The 17,870-nt window shown below is 47.2% G+C and overlaps 3 protein-coding genes across 24 annotated transcripts in view; 2 read left to right on the plus strand and 1 right to left on the minus strand.

Annotated features, from left to right (window-relative positions):
- The window catches only part of FLVCR2 (FLVCR heme transporter 2), a 55,328-nt gene extending 50,914 nt beyond the window's left edge, over positions 1-4,414 (plus strand). Inside the window, exon 10 of one of the 2 annotated variants that reach the window (XM_030319615.2) lies at positions 3,700-4,414. In XM_030319615.2, coding sequence (XP_030175475.1) covers positions 3,700-3,780 — 81 coding nt within the window. In that variant the 3' untranslated portion in view covers positions 3,781-4,414. Of the gene's footprint in view, positions 1-109; positions 878-3,699 lie in introns of those variants that run through there. The other variant, XM_030319616.1, reaches the window with a different exon arrangement.
- A 924-nt stretch (positions 4,415-5,338) lies between these two features.
- Positions 5,339-17,319, minus strand: ERG28 (ergosterol biosynthesis 28 homolog). 7 transcript variants are annotated; one of them, XM_030319621.2, is made up of 6 exons: positions 17,211-17,313; positions 14,500-14,663; positions 11,691-11,785; positions 9,101-9,244; positions 8,629-8,747; positions 5,339-6,414 (listed from the first exon to the last, which is right to left on the minus strand). In XM_030319621.2, the coding sequence occupies exons 2-6, from the start codon at positions 14,630-14,632 to the stop codon at positions 6,345-6,347; spliced, it is 561 nt and encodes a 186-aa protein (XP_030175481.1). In that variant the 5' UTR covers positions 14,633-14,663; positions 17,211-17,313; the 3' UTR covers positions 5,339-6,344. The 7 variants fall into 7 exon arrangements, with proteins under 7 accessions (XP_030175481.1, XP_030175485.1, XP_030175484.1 ...); XM_030319624.2 differs by having other exon boundaries at positions 6,330-6,414; positions 9,088-9,244; XM_030319620.2 differs by lacking the exon at positions 5,339-6,414 and adding an exon at positions 7,754-8,500.
- The window catches only part of TTLL5 (tubulin tyrosine ligase like 5), a 310,515-nt gene continuing 309,944 nt past the window's right edge, over positions 17,300-17,870 (plus strand). For all 15 annotated transcript variants that reach the window (XR_004343713.1, XM_030319609.2, XM_030319611.1 and 12 more), the window contains exon 1: positions 17,300-17,851. The gene's annotated coding sequence lies outside the window, so the exon portion shown is untranslated. The remainder of the gene's footprint in view (positions 17,852-17,870) is intronic.

The following is a 17,870-nucleotide window of genomic DNA, read 5'->3' on the forward strand; positions in this document are numbered from 1 at the left end:
GCCCAAGAGTTTCCTTGGTGGGTGTTTCAGCACGGTTTTTGTGCTGTTCTTTCCCGGACTCTTCTTCTGCTTCCTTCCCTTCTCCTGGCCTCCCTGCTGTGGTCCCCAGAGCACGTCACTGTTGTCACAGTCTGCTGAGCAGCGCCCACTCCTTGGATCCTGAGACAAGTCCTGAGACCCTGGCTCCACTGCTTTCAGCCTTGGGGTCAGTGGCTGGAGAGGAAAGGTGGGAGCCTACCTCGACCACAGTGGTGGCGGACTCAAATCAGTGGCTCTCCTGGCAGGTTACAGCCCCTTAGGCAGTGCCATGGGGATGAAGGGACCTGCACCAGTGGACTTCCAGTAAGGCTCTAACAGGAGAAGTCAGGAAGCAAGAGCTGATGGTGATATAGGGGGAGGAGTGAGTATGATCTAGAACAGAAGAGGGTTTCCCAACTGCTTTAATCAGCTGGGAACTATTTTAACCAAAATGTTAGGTATCAGATCTGAGCCAGGATGAAAGCGATTTCAAATCTGAGGAGTAAAAGTGGGATATTACTTAAAAAACAAATAAACACCCAAAACCTATTACAGAAGTAATACATGTTCTTAGTAGAAAAACTAAAAAATACAGAAACGTATACAAAATTTAAAAATCATCCTGTATCATCACCTAGAGATGAAATGCTGGTTGTTTTACAATTACTTAAATGTTTATATCTACATAGAATATGTATGGGTATATATTTTATATTTATATGTGGATATGTGAATATTTTTAAAAGAAAAATGGAATCTTCTATCGCTTTTTTTTACTTGTTGTGAACACTTTATCAGGTCATTATTCTTTTACAATACACTTTTTTTTGTCTTCAAGTTTCTTTTTCTTTAATGTTTATTTTTGAAAGAGAGTGCGTGCCCAAGCAGGGAAGGGGCAGAGAGAGAGGGAGACAGAGAATCCCAAGCAGGACCCATGTTGTCAGCGCAGAGCCCGACACAGGGCTCAGACTCACTAACTGTGAGGTCATGACCTGAACCAAAACCAAGAGTCAGACGCTCGATCGACTGAGCCAGCCAGGCGCCCCTATAACATGCTTTAAATGACTGCACAGTGTTTAAATGAGCGCACATGGGTAAACCATGATTTAACAGTTTTCCTGTCTGTAGACATTAAGGTTGTTTCCAATCATTGTTATAAACAATATCGTGAGTAACGTCCCGGAGGCTGAATCTTTGCGCGTGTTCTTAAGCACAGTGTTACCTTGAGAAATGGATCCATGGTCATGCACATTTTAAAGACCTTGATACATGTTGCCAAACTGGTGTCTAGAAAGGTACTATCAAAACTATCAATTTGTATTGCTATAGCAGTGTATGAGTACCAATGTTGAGGATATATCGTTTTGGAAAACTTTGCCAATTTTCCAAGGCAAAAAATGGTATCTGAAAGAGGTATAGTTAGCGTTGTAAGGATATGTGTTGGCAGATAGATGATAACCTTTAGTTCTCTATTATTTGTCTTCTGATATCGCGCTGTAGAGTTCGCAGGCTGCAGCAGGGAGCAGTAAATTCAGCGGGGAGGCAGGGAAAGACTCGGAGCAGAAATGCCATTCTCCAGACTGGCGTGAGGGCTGTGGCATTGCCACGGCAGAGATGGGCTTTCACCTGTGCCCATGTAAAGGAAACGATGGTTTGGAACATTTTGGTGAATATATAGTGAGCCTGGGTAATAAAAAAGGAGAGCCGGTAACAAAACAGGAGAGATTTCTTGGGAGAAGGTTTTAATTTGGAATGTGACATATTGTGTCAAGTGATAAGAGATTTTGTTTACTCTGTAATCTGTGTTTATGTTGGCAGACATGGGCAAACACGAGGAAAGAAAAGGTCACCTGTTAATCCTAGCACCCGGAGATAACCTAGTAACATTATAGTCCGTTGTTAAAGTTGTTTTCTTTGGGTTTGCTTGTGCATATTGGTTTCCCAAACTGATTGTTTACTTAATGTTAGCTTGTCAACTTTTCCCCAGTTACATCCTATACAACTCTCTATTTCCATTTCCTCTTGTCTAATACTTAGGTTGTTCCACTATTTCATTATTCTTGCAGCGGCATCTTGGTGCACATAGACCAGGTTTGTTAATCAAGGTTGGAGTTGTTGGCTTACTCACCTTCTGGATGGGGTATTGGAAATAGCACTGAGTAGGAAGAGGAGACAAATCTGGGGATCGTGCTCAACCGTCTGTGTCCCTGGATAACTCACCATGCATCTTTGGACCTCACTTGCACCTGAGGAGGCTTATTGGTATGGGAAGGTCAGAGTCATGGTGGGTTGACACCCAGGGAAGCCAGGGCTGTTACAGAGCATCCCTCCACTGGAGCCCAACACTAAAACCCCACGGCAGTCAGTGTAAGTGAGACCCGGCCACCGCCACATGAATTCATCATCAGAGCCAGGTAAAAAGACAGGGCGCCCGGCAGATGTGGCCAGAGCTTCTCTTTCTAATCTATGAGATGTACAGTTTTGGAAAAAAGAGACAGAACTGGCTTGGGGCTAATGACTAACCTCGATGATGAAAATCTTGGTTTGGGTTTCCATTTTTCTTCCAGTTGGTAGTTCTCAGCCAAGAGACGGTGGCTGTACTTCTGTCCCCACTAAGCTGGGTTTCTGGTCGTGATTTCAAAGTGCCAGCTTTGGAGAGGGCAGGCATGTGTGGGCACACACGTGTGTGTCCGCGAGAGGAGAGAGGCTGCCTGGTTGACTGAAGCAGGCTGCTGGTTGCCTGAACGAAGGCTACTCATGGCTGAGGTTGACCTGGGGCCAAAAAATTAGCAAGAGTGAGAATGGGGAGGTTGGGTTTCTACAGCTGTTGACGTACGTTAGCCTCAAGACAGTCCCTGGGGGAGAAGCACCATTTGTCCAGTTGGCACTGGACTCTAGCTGGGCCTGTAGATGTTCCTCTGGCTCTTGAATGGTGGTGGGGGCAGGGCTGGGCCTGTGCCAAGGTCTTCTCACTAACTGGATGCACACTCGAGGTAAGAAGCAAGGCACCGCATGGACTTAGGGACCCCACAGGATGACTTCCAGGCCATACTTAGTTCCAACCCCACCTCACATCCTTTCCCCGAGAAAGTCAAAGCCGCACTGACCCCAAGTCTTCTTCTCTAGGTATAAAGGGTATAGAGATATTTTTAGCCAGTGAGTTTATATGCATCCTGCCTTTATACAGATTCTCTTCGATGCATCCATTCCCTGCACATTATTCTAATACTCCTCGTCCTGGGGGCTGCCTCCAAAGGAAGGTAGTCAGAAATTCCGTGGGAGTTGCAGATCCGGCACTTTGGATAGCTCCTTGGTGGCCAGTCCAGATGAGTTTTAGGCTGTCAGAATGGGGAGGAGAGCGGGCTCTGCTATTTCATTCCTGACAGGGAGCCTGGAATGGCAGTTGGAACAGGATGGTTTGTGGTCGCTGTGGCATCAGAGAGATGGCTTTCTTGGCTTTTTTCTTTGAGATGCTGTGATGGTGTGTGTGTTTAAAGGGCACGCTGGCAAGGACTGGTTGCTTTTCTTCCCTTTGTTTACTCTTGGGGCCGCCGAGGGGCCTCTGGCTCTTGGTTTTCCCACTTTGCCACTGATTATGGTCACTAACAGGCAGTCGTTCCGGCCCAGGTGGAGTCTTGCCCCTCTTCACCCACAGGGTTGCCTGCTTGTTTTGCCTTGCAGAAACTCCAGGAGGAGGGGGAGGAGGAGGAGGAGAGCAATGCCAACAAAGTACCCACCATTGTGTCTGAGGAGCACTTCTGAGAGAAGAAGGTGGTGGTGACTCAGGGAACACCGACGGCCCCCCCCCCCCCCCCCGCCTCTTCGGTCAGCATTCACTGCCAGCACACAGGTCTTCACCGGAGCAGCTTTTGGAGGGAACTGGCTGGAATATCTGTGGCTTGGATGGCGGTGCCTCTGCCTCCTGGAACCCATTCAAGAGCTTGCATGGTCTGGTTGGGGACGATGGCACCTTTCACCAAATGCATACTCCATTCCCGCCCCCTCCCCCTCGTGGGTTATGGGAGCTGGTGTTGGGAGAGGCTGGTGGAGAACGGTGCTGCCCTGTCTTCCCCCTTCCCCTCCATCCTGCAAAGAGAGAGCCTGCGAAATTATCGCGGAAAGGAAGCTTATTCAGGATACTAACTTTTTCTAGTGTCTTAAGACCCTTAGAAGCCCAGTCCTAAGGAGAGTCAGCTGCTCCGGATGAGGGGAATTTGGGGGTCACCGGCCCGGCTGCTGATGTTCTGTGGGAAAAAGCACCATCAGAAAAAAACTGCATCAGAACGAAGCCGTCAGGACTCGGCCTTGTTTCTCCTGGCCTGAGGTTGGGGTCTGCTTCCAAACCCTTTCCTAAGAGCTGATCAAACCAAACATCAATAAACTTGACAGAAATTTTGCTGTGGCCATGAAGGAGAAACCCATTTGGGAGAGTGAGCTGCCTAGGTGTGTGAGGGCACCTGTGAAGGCAGTTGGGGACCATGGTAGCTTGATTTGGGACTAAGTTCTTTTCTACAGAGTCTCTGCCCAGGGACTTCCGTGTGGGTCACAGTCACCTCTGATGCCTTCATGTGGACACTACCTTGAGAAACTCCATCAGCCTCCGCACTTGCTTTTTCTGAAGGGAGGGAAATCCCAGCCAACTTCCTGTAACCTTTACTGAGAGCTAACCTTGATTCATCCCATGCTGAGAAATCCACAGCTGCTTCTGCGAGATGAGAGGAAAGGGGCAGAAGGAAAGCTGGCCCTTGAAATGGAAAGTGAGTCTGCTTGAATTAAGTGCACCTGCCTCCGGAGGGGACAGTATTCTTACACCCACCCCCTCTTCCTGCCCTCTTCCAGCAGTTATCTTTTTTTAAATCAGATATTGTGAATTTAAAGGGAGTCCCTTTAAACCAACCCAAGGTGACTTCCTCTCCTGCCTAGCCTGCTGTCTGGCTCTACTCATGGCCTTGGGTGGTGTCCCCTGAAAATAAGACATTTCAGTAATTTCTCCTGCGTGGTGAACAGCTGTGATCCTGACCATGGTGCTGTTTGGCTGTGGTCACTGCCCCGGCCTTGGCAAATGGGAGCAGCCTGGGTTGGTTGGCAGCAGTGCCGGGGTGCCCGGGCCACTGCCTGAGGGGAGCCAGGGGTGTGTGTGTGTGTGTGTGTGTGTGTGTGTGTGTGTGTGTACGTGTACGTTCTGGGTAATAGAAGAAGTTCACACTTCTGGTGGGGGGAGTGATTGGGGGTGGAAGCGAAGTGGAGAGAAAGCGTGTCTTACTTTTGATAAGGAGAAAGGTGCTTACTCTTCAGCTCCTTCAAACTCTTTAACAGAATGTTTACCAGATCCATTCGTTCCTTTATTTTAAGAACATAATTTGTATTTTGTTTGTAATGCCAGATGTTTTAAGGCAATAAAAGATTCTCCGAGTGGTCCGCCTTGTCATCAGGTGGGGGCGGAGGTGACTTTTGGCACAAGAATGAGAGTTTTGCCCATTTCCGGTGCGGGAGGGGCTGGGGCTAGAGGAGCAGCTCCTATGGCCTTCTGCGGAGGTAGGTCCTCTGTTTACGCAGATGTTACCATCCCAGTGGGTTGCTTTTTAAAGACAAGGCAGTAAAAGTGAACGTTGGCCTACGTGGTGCCTGGCAACTCGGCGCCCAGCACGTGACCCTGACCGCTTTCTGTGCCGTGTATATTTGCAGACGGTCCACTCGGGGTAACCGCTGATACAGAGCCCACTGTGGTTTCTGGCTCTGCCTCAAAGCGTGGCTGAAGTATTTGTTCTAGGACTGTACCATCCTGCCCTGGTCAGAGTCCACGCTTTCAGCATCTGCCGTGGTGCTGCCACTTTTCTTCTGATCTGTCCGGCCAACGGCCACTTCTCCCTTCCCAGGTGCGTTCACCCCATACTGTGATCTGGACCTGCTGCTATCGGCTTTCTGTGCATTTCTTTCCTGGAAATTGCACTGTGTCTGTGGCACTCTGGGACCATTATCTGTTAGCAGTTCTTAGCTGGAGAGACATTACGGATTCTACTTTAAATCATCTCGGAAGGGAGCCAAGACTGGCGGTTAAAGAAATAGAATATTCATAATATCTTCCAACTACTCTAAATCGTCTCTTTGGATCCTTTGGGATCTTGTCTTTGCTCATCTGGAATCACGTTTCTATGACGTATGCTCAGAGGATCCGCATCCAACTCATGCATGTTTTCAATTCACTTTCTTAGGTGGGCTCCATGTGGATCTACACTTACATGCAAACTCTGCAAAATCATTGCTTTTACTACCTCCTTAACAGTAGTTGGTGAGGGAGGGATAGTCTGTATCCCTGAACTATTTTTCTAGACGTAGTGTTGGCATGTGAGGCCTGGTATTGCTGCAACCGCTTTTGGCACCATAAAGGAAGCCAGCCTGAGGATGAAACCAACACAGGAGGGCAGAGCGGAGTCAGATCAAACCATTCCTGAAGCCTATAATCCACTGAACTTTTCAATTTTGTGAGCCAATGTTATCTTTATTGTTTAAGCTAGTTTAAGACAGTTTTGTTCTTTTCACCTAAAAAGCCTTAACTGATAGAGAATTCCCAGTGTGTTTAAGTATTTACTAAGCTTAAAGTATTTAACTTTAAGCTTCCTATCCTGCCTTTGCAAGTCCCCTGCCTCCCTGACCGCTCACCTTTCTCTTCCCAACTTCTCTACTTGGTTTTTACTCCTTCAACAAGATGGTTCCTACCTTCCAGATGCTGTTCCCTCTGCCCTAAATGTCTGCCTCCTATATGAAGACATCTAATGCCTGGGCATTCAAGGCTCAGCTCAAATCCCATCCCCTCAGGGAGTCCTTTCCTGATAATCTGAACTGTGCACCCCCTACCTTCTTGATCATAAAACTTTGTATTCTAAATTTTTTTTTTTAACGTTTATTTTTGAGAGAGACAGAGACAGAGTGCGAGCTGGGGAGGGGCAGAGAGAGAGAGAGGAAAACACAGAATTGGAAGCAGGCTCCAGGCTCTGAGCTGTCAGCACAGAGCCCGATGTGGGGCTCGAACCCACAAACTGTGAGATCATGACCTGAGCTGAACTCGGCTGCTTAACCGACTGAGCCACCCAGCGCCCTAAAACCTTGTATTCTAGAGTTCTTAGCGTCTGAAGTTGTTTTCGTGTGTTGCTTTATTGATTGTCCATTACCTTGACTTCACTGCAAGGGCCACAGGAACAGGGACATTGCCTGGGACATCATTTCTCTTTCTCAAGTGTCTGGCCTGGAGTTAAATGTTCAATAAATACTTTGTTGATGTAATGAATGGGTTCTTGAGTCTACACACTGCGTGTGGGCCCTGCCAGTGAGGAGCCCCTCAGAATTCTGTTTGGAGGGCAACTACCTGCTCCAGCCCATTATCATTGGGGTTTCAAGCTCTCCTTTCCATGGTTAGGCAGCTGTTCCTTCCATGCTATTTTCTGACTCTGCTTTCTCAAGAAACTGTTTCTTCCTTAGCAAGAAAACAAGAAAGGGTCCTCCTGACCGTTCAGTTGTGAACACAGAATCTTGAAGGTGGGGAAGGAGAGGCAGACTGGACTTCAGGAGAAATGAACAAGTGACCAGACGCGCCAGCGGCAGCCAGGTGTGCCTGGGTCCTTGAGCTGTCCCACTCATGATGGTGTATTTGATCCACAAAATGCTGCGATTCTCCTCTGCTACAGCTCAGAGGAGGGCAGGAGCGCTCCTGGCTTAGGGAAGGTCAAAGTACAAGGACTGATCCAAGCACAGGGTTTTTCTATTTACTACAAAATTCGTTACACAAATACAGCTGACCAGAAGGTCTAAAAACAGCCCAGACTCTTCCAACCCCGATCCACTTGTAGACACAAGGATATGAGCCATGCTCACTCACAGGGGAGCCCTTCTTAGAAGAACTGCCCGTTTCTCGGATGGTTCAGAGTCTCGGGTCCAGCAGCAGAGAGGAGCCCGACCTGGGAGGGCAACCCCGAAGCAGCCCTTGGAGGCTGCTGCTCTGGGCAAGGCAGCAGCTGTAAGTTTCACAGTTCACGTGTTCCCACCACGCAAGTCAGATGAAGGGATGAAAATAAAAGGGAAAAAGCAGAAGGCTGGAAAAGGGTCCTGGAAGAGGCTGCTGGTGAAGGAAGGGCACACAGTGGGTTTCGAAGGTGCTGGCAATTTCTTGGTCTGGGGGAAGGTATGGGGTATCCACCTTAAAACGATTCTTTAAATTGTTCATACACATCATATGAAAGTCATACGGTATCGTAAACATTATTAAAGAAAAACCCCAAACGTAAAAGGCTAGCAGGGGGTCAGAGGGCTCAGGATGGTGCAGAAAAGAAGAACTAAAAGAGGAGGGAGGATAAAGGTAGGGGACAGCAAAGGTGGAGGATGGAGTCTTGGAGCTGGTAACGTTGGCCTCAGTTTCTCTTCTTCTGTCTGGATACTGGTTCTACTTCTAGGTACCGAAGCCCAACTAGCATACCCAGGATCGAGAAACCTTCAACACAGAGAAAAGGTTCGTGGCTGACACAGGCACGGCACTTTCTTACACCCTTGTGTGTCTGCCCTCTGCCCCAGCCCGAGGGTGCAGTTCCTGCGGGAGGTCTGGGGTGCTCGGATGCTTACTTGCCACCATCAGGGGTGCCAGGACGCCAATCGTGGGAGCTGCGGTCCCAAAGACAAACAGCTCGGAGAGGAAGTGGCCCAGGGCGAGGAGGAAGGTCCAGAGTGTGATGTGGTACAGCCTACAAGGGAGCAGACAGACATGAGAACAGAGGTGATGCTTGTGGGGCACAGAGGAAGAGTAGAGGTCTGGCTCCGCACACACAGAAGCCAACCCAGGGAGGCGATTATGGCTAAAGGGAGAGGAGACTTGGGCCAGAGAAAGACCTATCTGCTCGGCCACATCGATTTATCCTCTACTAGGGCAAAACGGAAGGTTTCCACTGCTAGACTGAGAGTGCGGTTCAGGCATCCAGAGTGGGTCTCTGAGTCGTGGCAAGGTGGTGAAGCCAGCTACAGCAAAGCGAGTCTGGGTTATGGCAATGCTAGCAGTATAGACAGTTTCAGATCAATCACGCTTACATATTCTACTCACTTGGCTCTGTAGTCCACGCCCACCTGGCAGGTATATACGAGGGATGCCACAGAGTGAAGGGCCTGAATGGGGCATGAGCAGCAAGGACCTCTGTGGGGCTTTTAGACGCTCTTGCAACGTGGGCTGGTTATTTAGTATCTTAGCCTAGGAAAATGGTGGAGGACACAGTGATAATCTCATGGGAAGAGAACTCTTTCCTCCGTTTTGACCAAGAGGTGGAAAAGAGGTTATAGGACGACTGACCACATGGATTGGAGATACCTTTTTTTAACTATGAAAATTTTAAAATTACGAAATACCTTAAACATACAAAACATTGTTGATAAGAGAATATTCTAATTAACCTGTATGAAACCAATACCCTGCTCCAGCAAATCTGGATGTTTTGACATTTTTGCTTCAGATACTTTTTCTAAGAAACAAAATATTACAGGTAATCAGTTAAAGCATTCTGTGTATCCTGGACCCTGGGACCCTGGATCCCACCTGGACCCCCTTCCCAAGCCCCCCTCCCTCCCTCCCTCCCCAGAAGGAACTGATATGTTAAATTTGATTTTTATCATTCCTGTGTATGTTTTTATACAGTCAGTAAATACGTATGTTTGGGTGCTGAATTTGAATTTCTGGTTAGGAAGGAAATAGAATCCCAGTGTAGATCAGAAGAACATGGACCAGCGTCCCAGGCTAAAAAAGGCTAGAAACAGAAGTCGGCATTTGTGGCTATCCTGTGTTGGAAGAAGGGAAAAGGAATGGGTGATGATAAGGTAAGTCTCATTCCAAAAGCACAGCAAATGAAAGATACACCTCTTATACCTATTGGCAATTCTTTATCACGTAAAGGTCTTTAAAGGAATTAGTCAGTTCTTACTCCCTCCCAGTCACCTTGAGAGGTACAACAGATATACTGGTTTCATCTTATACATAAAGAGACCAAGATGCCGAGAAAGTGAACAACTGGTCCTTGAACAAAATGGGTTTGAGCAGCAAGGGTCCACTTTTATGTGATATGTGGATTTTTACATATTTATTTCGAGAGAGACAGAGAAAGCAGGGGAAGGGCAGAGACAGGGAGACAGAATCCCAAGCAGGCTCTGCCCTGTTAGCCCAGGGCCCAGTAGGGGGCTCATCTCACGAACTGTGAGATCTTGACCTGAGCTGAAATCAAGAGTTGGATGCTTAACTGACCGAGTGACCCATGCGCCCCTACATGTGGATTTTTAAAGATAAATACAGTACAGTACTGTATTTTTTCTTCCTTATGATTTTCTTAAGAACCTTTTCTCTGGCTTATTTTAAGAATACAATATATAACACAGATAATGTACAAAATATGTATTAATCGACTTTCTTATCAGTAAGGCTTCTGGTCAGTAGTAGGCCATTAGTAGTTAAGTTCTGGGGGGCGTCAAAAGTTATATGTGGATTTTCAACTATAGGGAGCCACTGTTCCTAATCCCCATGTTGTTCAAGGGTCAACCGTATAATGAACTTGCAGCTACAAAAATAGTTACCAGGAGAACTGAGACAAGAGCCCATTTTCTTGTTTTCATTCTTAGGCCCCAGGCTGTTTCCACTAAACCACACTGCTTCCAAAAATACAAGTCAATCTAGAACAAGTCAAACTATAGTTTCAAGTTCCAAAAAATAAAAATAAAAAAAAATTTAAAAAGTTGGGAGAGATCTCAGGGTTAATAGCATTGCTTCAAATCCCACTTGAGTTGGCCTTCCTCAGTTCAAATTAATTGGGTCTCTAATATGTAGATCTGCAAAATCAGGAATGAAAACCATTATCTCCCAGGGCTGCTAGGAGACTTAATCAAGGTCATGTGGATAAAAGCTCCTGGCATAATCAGAGGTGTTCGGTAAATATCATCACCTCCTCTTTTCCCAAATGCTGAGAGCTTGGATATGACAGAAAAACATTTTAGTGTGAGGTTGGTATTTTGGTGGCCTTAGCCACTGACCCGAGCAAACTTTCCACTTTGGTTGTGGTGAGGACGGTTGGAAAGGAAGCTCGAGCCCCCTCCAGTGGTCAGCACCGGTTACAGCATTATGTAGACAGGAGGCTATGACCCTCTGCAAATGGTCCGCGGCAGTGTGACGACCCTAGAGGCAGAATGTTAGGAGTCCTGGGTTCTCTTTCACCCTCACATATGGACTCTGCATAGGCGCACAGCAGTTTACTTGTGGGTTCCTTTTCGCATGGATTGTGATTTTTGGTCATTCCTACTTCCTGAGGAATGTGAGAATAAGGTATATGTGGGTGGCTGCTCTAAAAAGAGCACACTACTCTACTTCTGGAGCAGAGAAAGGCTGATTCTTTAGTAAAGGAGTGGAGGGATGTGCTGCAGGCCACTGGGTCAATGGTAATAGCCAGTTGCTACCGACTTCCAAAGAATTTTCAAACTTCAAAGACCTGTTAGGCCTATTATGTTTTTTTGGCTTGGAAAGAATAGAACCCATTAATGTTTTATTATCCATGTTCTAGGCTAATGTATGAACATTAGCAGGTCTCCAAGGGGAGGGGCACACTGGATATGCCTGGCACCTGATTTCCAACAAGGGATGCTTAAGCTCTTTCTTCCCTTACATACGTCTTGTTGTGGATGTCGATGGCACAGAGGCAGCGAATCACTGATGAGAGCAGGGTCCAGATCCCAAAGGTCCGAGCTTGGAGGCCATTCACTGTATAGTAGGAAAAAGCAAGAGTGTTGAGAGGGTGGGGGGTGAGGTTCCCTCCAAACTCCTCTCACCTCACTGGTGGTTCATGGGAGGCAGGCTGCTAAGCCTGAACTCTCTTTGGCTGGGCAGAGGGGAGGCTCTGGGGCTACACATGGGAACTAGAAGGAATGGAAGGAATTCCAGAATGAGAACGGCTTAGCTCCTCTTCACATGTCTACAGTTGGGTGGGGGAATTTCAAGAGGAGAAACCCAACGAAGGGCCCACTTAGGCAATAACTCCTGAATGCAGAAGTTTATGCCTCCGCCCTGGAAGCCACTCAGGTGCTGGTGAAGTCCAGCAAGCGTGGGTCAGCGCACGTTTGGGGGAATGTTGCACATAGTGGTCTGTCAATACAAGATGTCTAGGCGGTGTAAGCTTTCAAGGCTGAGGCAGGAGAGGACTCAGAAATCCTGTGCACTTTGTACTGGAACAAAACACTGCTTGTTTGGTGTCTGCTGTGGCCACCCTGCTCTTGGTGGCTTTGTTCTGATACCGCTGTACTAAGTATCTTGTCCTGAAAGTATTGATCATAGTCCTCCATAGCAGCGGTTCTTGACCCTGGGTGTTTATTAGAGTCAACTACAGAAGCTTTATCCATTTCCCAAGACCTGGGAACCAGACCAATTAAATCATATTCTCTGAAGGTAGGCCCTGGGCATGAAGTATTTTCTAAAAATCTCTCTCTGGGTTGACTGCAATGTACAGTCATTTATCTAAGGCATCCTGTGGCCAGGAATGCCACAACAGTGAAAGTTTTCCTTTGCTGGTCTACTGAGCAAGAGAAATTGTAAGGGACAAGACTGATAACTGAAAGGTCTATTAATGTTTATTTGGGCTTTAAGGATTTTCCATCCTTTGGAAAACCAGACAGTGATACCAATTTCATAACCCTGAAGGCCTTTACGTGGTAGTAAGGTGGGAAAAAATTCCAAATGCCAAATATCTAGTGGGCGGCCCTGGAAAGCTGTGATTTTTATAAACCAGTTTGATAGCCCTTCTGATGAAAAGATTGAGGAAACATCTCTAGTTAGTGAGATACAAAAGTGGAGTATCTCACCAGCCCTAACCACACTAGGCACCAAGTGACATTCTACGGGATGCTCCAGAATACTGTGGTTATCAGCAGAGTATCATGACAGCCCCCAGATTAGGAGGGGGGGAAGACAGTCTCTACTTCTGGGCTGGAGATAAGACACCCACCTACCCACCCACAGTTCTTTTGCACAGCTATATGCCCTTGAGTGAATCACATGACCCCTGGACTTTTCTTTCTCAACTTAAATTTTTTTTTTTCCTATAAATTTCTGTTGCTTAATGTTTATTTATTTTTGAGACAGAGAGAGACAGAGCATGAACGGGGGAGGGTCAGAGAGAGAGGGAGACACAGAATCCGAAACAGGCTCCAGGCTCTGAGCTGTCAGCACAGAGCCCGACGCGGGGCCTGAACCCATGGACTGCGAGATCATGACCCGAGCCGAAGTCGGCTGCTCAACCGACTGAGCCACCCAGGCGCCCCTCAACTTTAAATTTAAAGGATCAGACCAAGGGTGCCTGGGTGACTCAGTTGGTTAAGTGTCTGACTCTTGATTTTGGCTCAGGTTATGATCTCACGGTCCCACGTTGGGCTCTGTGCTGCGTGTGGAGCTGCTTAAGATTCTTTTCCTCCCTCTCCCTCTGCCCCACTTCTCTCAAAAAAAAAAAAAAAAAAAAAAAAAAAGGGCCAGACCAGGTAATTTCTGCAATCCTGTGCATCTACAGTCATCAGAAGGCAGTGTTTGAGGGTGAAAAAGTGAACTCTCCCACCCACTCTTCCAGGTTCTTTACTCCTATTGTACTTGAGTTTTGTTCAAAATGAGCCTTAGCCTACTTAGATTCACTTTATGTGGAGATGTTGCAGAAAAATGAGCTAGGTCAGGGCCCAAATCTGGGTTAGCTATAAATGTGACGCAGAATTGTCAGCTGCGTGAAATGATCCTGCAGCTCAAACACCACTACCCCACACATCGGTGCAAGGAAGTGCAAGCTGAAATGTGAAAATGGTCTCAGCAGAGAGGCTCAGGAAGCTGGGACAGGCCACCAGAGGCCTTCTAAGCTTCACTTTGGGAGACCAGCTCAGAGGAATGCCGGGTATCATCTCAGGGGCTCTTCACGGTTTGGGAAGACTTTGGTTTTATAACTTCCCATTTGCAACACAGAATATAAACCATTTGGGGCACAACCTAGTTTCTGAAGAGGGCTGAGATAATATGAAAAGCTTCTTTATAGCTTTCTAGTGGGGAATCCCAGAGTCACCAAATAATTCCATTTCCTCACTTGCCCTTGTAATACTTTTTGTATTGCCTGTAAAACGTATAGGGCAGTATAAAATGAATGAAAAGGTATTCAGACAAGCTTGGGGGGAGAGGGCCAAGTGCTATCCACAAAGTCTATTGTTCCACTGGCTGCCAAAGGTTAGGTTAGCCAGCATCAGAATCACCTGGAAAGTTAGGAAAAACTACACCCTTGGGTCCCATTCAGGGGTGGGGCGAAAGTTTCAGGAAATAAGTTTGGAGAAGAAAAGGGGCAGCTGTGCTGTTTGTTCGTTTTTAAATTTCCTAGGTGGTTCTCATGGACGGCCTGGCCTAGGAACCACAATTTAGGCAGCTCCCGCAAAGGAGGCAATTCTCTGACTTCTTACCGAGGTCTGGCTTGCCGGTGTAGAGCTTTTCATAGAGAAAGGTGTGGTCTCGGAAGCTCTGCAGCGTGTTTCCCATGGCTATGATGGACACCATCACCAGCCAGCTTCGTAACACGTTCAAGAAACGGCTCATGACTTCCGGCCAACCCGAGAGGGCTCTTTGCCTTGGAAACAAAGGCAAAAAACGTGAGACAATTAGTCTACTTCAACCATGAGCTCTCTGACTTGTGTAGTTAACCTGTATCTCACTCATGAAGGCTGTACTAAGTTTATCTGGGCAATCACTTTGTGAATTGCTTTCTAAGTCTCTGAGGCTCATCTACCCTCAGTTATCTTGACATATTATTGTTACTTCACCCCAAACCAAAGGGTGCTAACCTTTACCTAGAGTGAAAAAGGCTAAATAATGCCCGGGGCTGGAAATGGTAAACCTAGCCAAAAAAAAAAAAAGAAAAGAAAAAAAAAGGGGGGGAGAAAAAGGGAACGGATGAAAAGGAGGTGTACAAATTTTACTATAAATTAATAAAATGGTCTCTTTTTTCTTTAAAGTTTATTTATTTAGAGAGGGAGGGAGAGAGAGAGAATCTCATGAACTTGGGGCTTGATCTCACACACTGTGAGATCATGACCTGAGTGGAAATCAAGAGTCGGATGCTTAGCCAACTGAGCCACCCATATGCCCAGTGATAAAATGGACTTCTGAGTAAGACTTATAGAAACTGGTCTCAATATTTAGCTACACTAATAGTGGTGTTTCAACAGTATACTTTGCAATAAGTGACACAGTACTTATTTTTGTCTAAGCAACTTCTCCACAATGTTAGCCTTTTCTCTTGGTTGGAATCAGTCTTTTGCTATCTTTACTCCTAGCCTAGTTTTTTTATGTCATTCTTTTTAAGGCAAGTGGCTCAAAGGTGACTGTAAATCTACCAATGGTTACCTGCCGGGCTATTGATGACAGATCCTTCCAAGCCTTATATATTAGCGTGGAACCTGTGGAGTACGGGCAATATTTACACTCTCAGATTTTTTCCTACTCTGGTTCTCAGGTACATCAGGCTCCATAAGCTAAATGATGTAAAAGTTAAAAATAAATAAGCTGCCGTGACTTGAGAACTAGCAGGAAAATTACACAGAAAACAAAACAGCAATGTTGGTGTTGGGTTGTAAGAGAAAGAGTAACAGCTAACAGTTATTGGGCACTTGGATAGGCCGTGCACTTTGCCAAACACCTAACATACATTATCTCATTTAATCAATCCTTAAACAAGGTGGGTAGGCACTATTCCTATTTCCATTTTACAGATGAGGGCTGGCACAGAGACATTAAGGGATTTGCTTGGTTCCACAGCTAATATATGGCAGAGTGGAGATACAAACCATGATCTGTTGGAATCACACTGCAAAACTGCCTCCCTGAGAATAGTTTGATGAAGTTTTTTTTTTTAATGAAATTTCCATTTTTAAGGGAGACAAACACACTATATCCACTTCTGTCTCAAAGTTGTATACAAAGTACTTACATGGTATACTTTTTGTTTAAAAAAAAATGAACCCTTGAGGAGCAATGATTTCAATCTACTTGGTTTAAATAAAACTCCCGTTAAGAATTTAGTAATAGAACTACTTCTCATCTTCACTGTGGTTTTGTTTTGTTTTGTTTTTGGCTGCTTTTCTGCTTTCCCCACAGTTTATCTTTTGTCAGGTTAACTTCTTGGGCCTGAAGTGGTGATAAACTATCAGGCTTTTTTTTGTCACTCTGGCAGAAGTTTCAGTGTCTTAAGCTACACAGTTGAAATAGATATTAAAGTCAGCAATGGCCTGACAGTGTGAAGCACTGAAAAGAAAAGAAAAGAAAAAAGAAAAGCTCTAGAGGACGAAGCACGAATCCCTCAGGGAATGGTAGATCACAACAGTGGACCTAGTTGAAGTCCAGAGAGAATAGAGCTTTACTGGAGGAGCTTTACTGAAGATCACAGGCGTCACAGCATGGGCCAAGATTCCCTCATCTTTCAAGATATCACCCTCGCCCCCGCCTCCTTATTTTCTCACCATTCCTCAGTAGGAGACTCGCGCTTTCACCTCCCAGGGTCAGAAAAGCCTGATGGAAGGCCCCATCTTTGAGAGAACTTCTGCCCATCTCACGGAAGCTCTTAGAAGTCCCCACGATAGCTGATGAGTGCAGAACCTCAGCATCTTCCGAACTGCTCCACCAATCCCTCTCCCCCAATTCCCTAAAGCTTTAGGGCCTCCTAAAGTATCCAGCATCTATTCTCAAATTTTCTCCTGGCCCGGCCCGGCAAAGGTGTGGTGTTAAAACTAGTCAGGAGAGAGAGAGAGAGGTTCCTATCCTGCCCCGATCATTCAGCACCTGTGTGACCCTGGGTGAGAAATCTGCAAAATGGAGCTTAAAAAATACCTATCGCAAGGGTTATTGTGAGAATTACATGAGAAAGTGAAGGGTCCTTGCCCTGGGCTAGGCTCATAGTGCCTGCTCATTCCTTCATTGGTTTCCCGAACCTACCATGCCTTCCTCCTCTTCATAGTCCTAGCTCCTCCTTCTCAAGGTCTCTCGAACCCCTTGTCCCCCAGAAGGTTGCCTCCCAGGGATCTTCCTTCCACTCCACCTCTATTTTTCCAGACTCTCCGGATCCTCTCAATCAGATGGCACAAATATGCCTCCCTCTCTTTTCTCCCCATGTTGCGCCTACCTGGTGACCGGACCCCCAGCTGAGCAGCGGCGGCAGCAGGAAGAGCAGCGGCAGCAAAGATCCAAAACAGCTCCAGCGAGGAGTCCACCTGAGCCATTTGTCCTCGCCCCCGCCCACAGCCCGGCTCCAGGATTGGGTCGTTTCCGTCAGTCCTCCCTCTGATTGGCTGCTCCGGCTTTGCTCGAGCAGGAGATGGGGCGTGAACCCCTTTACTGCCAATCAGCGGGTGCCGCTTCTCAAGGCACCTCCCTCCCCACCCCCGCCCCTCTGTACCGCTGCTCACGCAGTGAGCCCTCTTCTTGAGCGTGGCGGAAGAACTTCGGGGCTGGAGTCAACCCCTTAGGAGTGGAGGGGAAAAGAGCGGAAAAAACAACTCAAGACTTCTGTTGAGGGCAAAGCTCTGCGCCCGCGCTGCGCCGCGGTGACGAAATTCCTTTGCGCCCGAAGTCGAGCGTTTTCCGCGCGGGGTGGCGGGCGCCTGCGCAGTGGCTCCCAGCGGGCGGTTGCTTGTTGGTTGTTGTAGTAACGGGGGAAGCAGCCGTCGGCGGCGGCCGTGAGCCCGGCTGGGGAAGGAGGAGAGGGTGGTAGGCGCAGAGCGCTGTCCCCGCCCGCCGGCTCCGAGCCATGGGAAGATGAGACAGGTAAACGCCTGCGCCGGCG

This window comes from Lynx canadensis, chromosome B3 (assembly GCF_007474595.2).
Source record: "Lynx canadensis isolate LIC74 chromosome B3, mLynCan4.pri.v2, whole genome shotgun sequence".
Lineage (NCBI taxonomy): Eukaryota > Metazoa > Chordata > Mammalia > Carnivora > Felidae > Lynx > Lynx canadensis.

Excerpts from the sequence above, each read along its gene's own strand:
- ERG28 (XM_030319620.2), bottom strand. The coding sequence starts at position 14,632 with ATGAGCCGTTTCTTGAACGTGTTACGAAGCTGGCTGGTGATGGTGTCC. Across the intron at positions 9,245-11,690 it reads ACATCCACAACAAGACGTAT|GCTAAGATACTAAATAACCA; the intron begins GTAAGGGAAGAA and ends CCATTTTCCTAG. Across the intron at positions 8,748-9,100 it reads GGCGTGGACTACAGAGCCAA|GCTGTACCACATCACACTCT; the intron begins GTGAGTAGAATA and ends GCTCCCTTGTAG.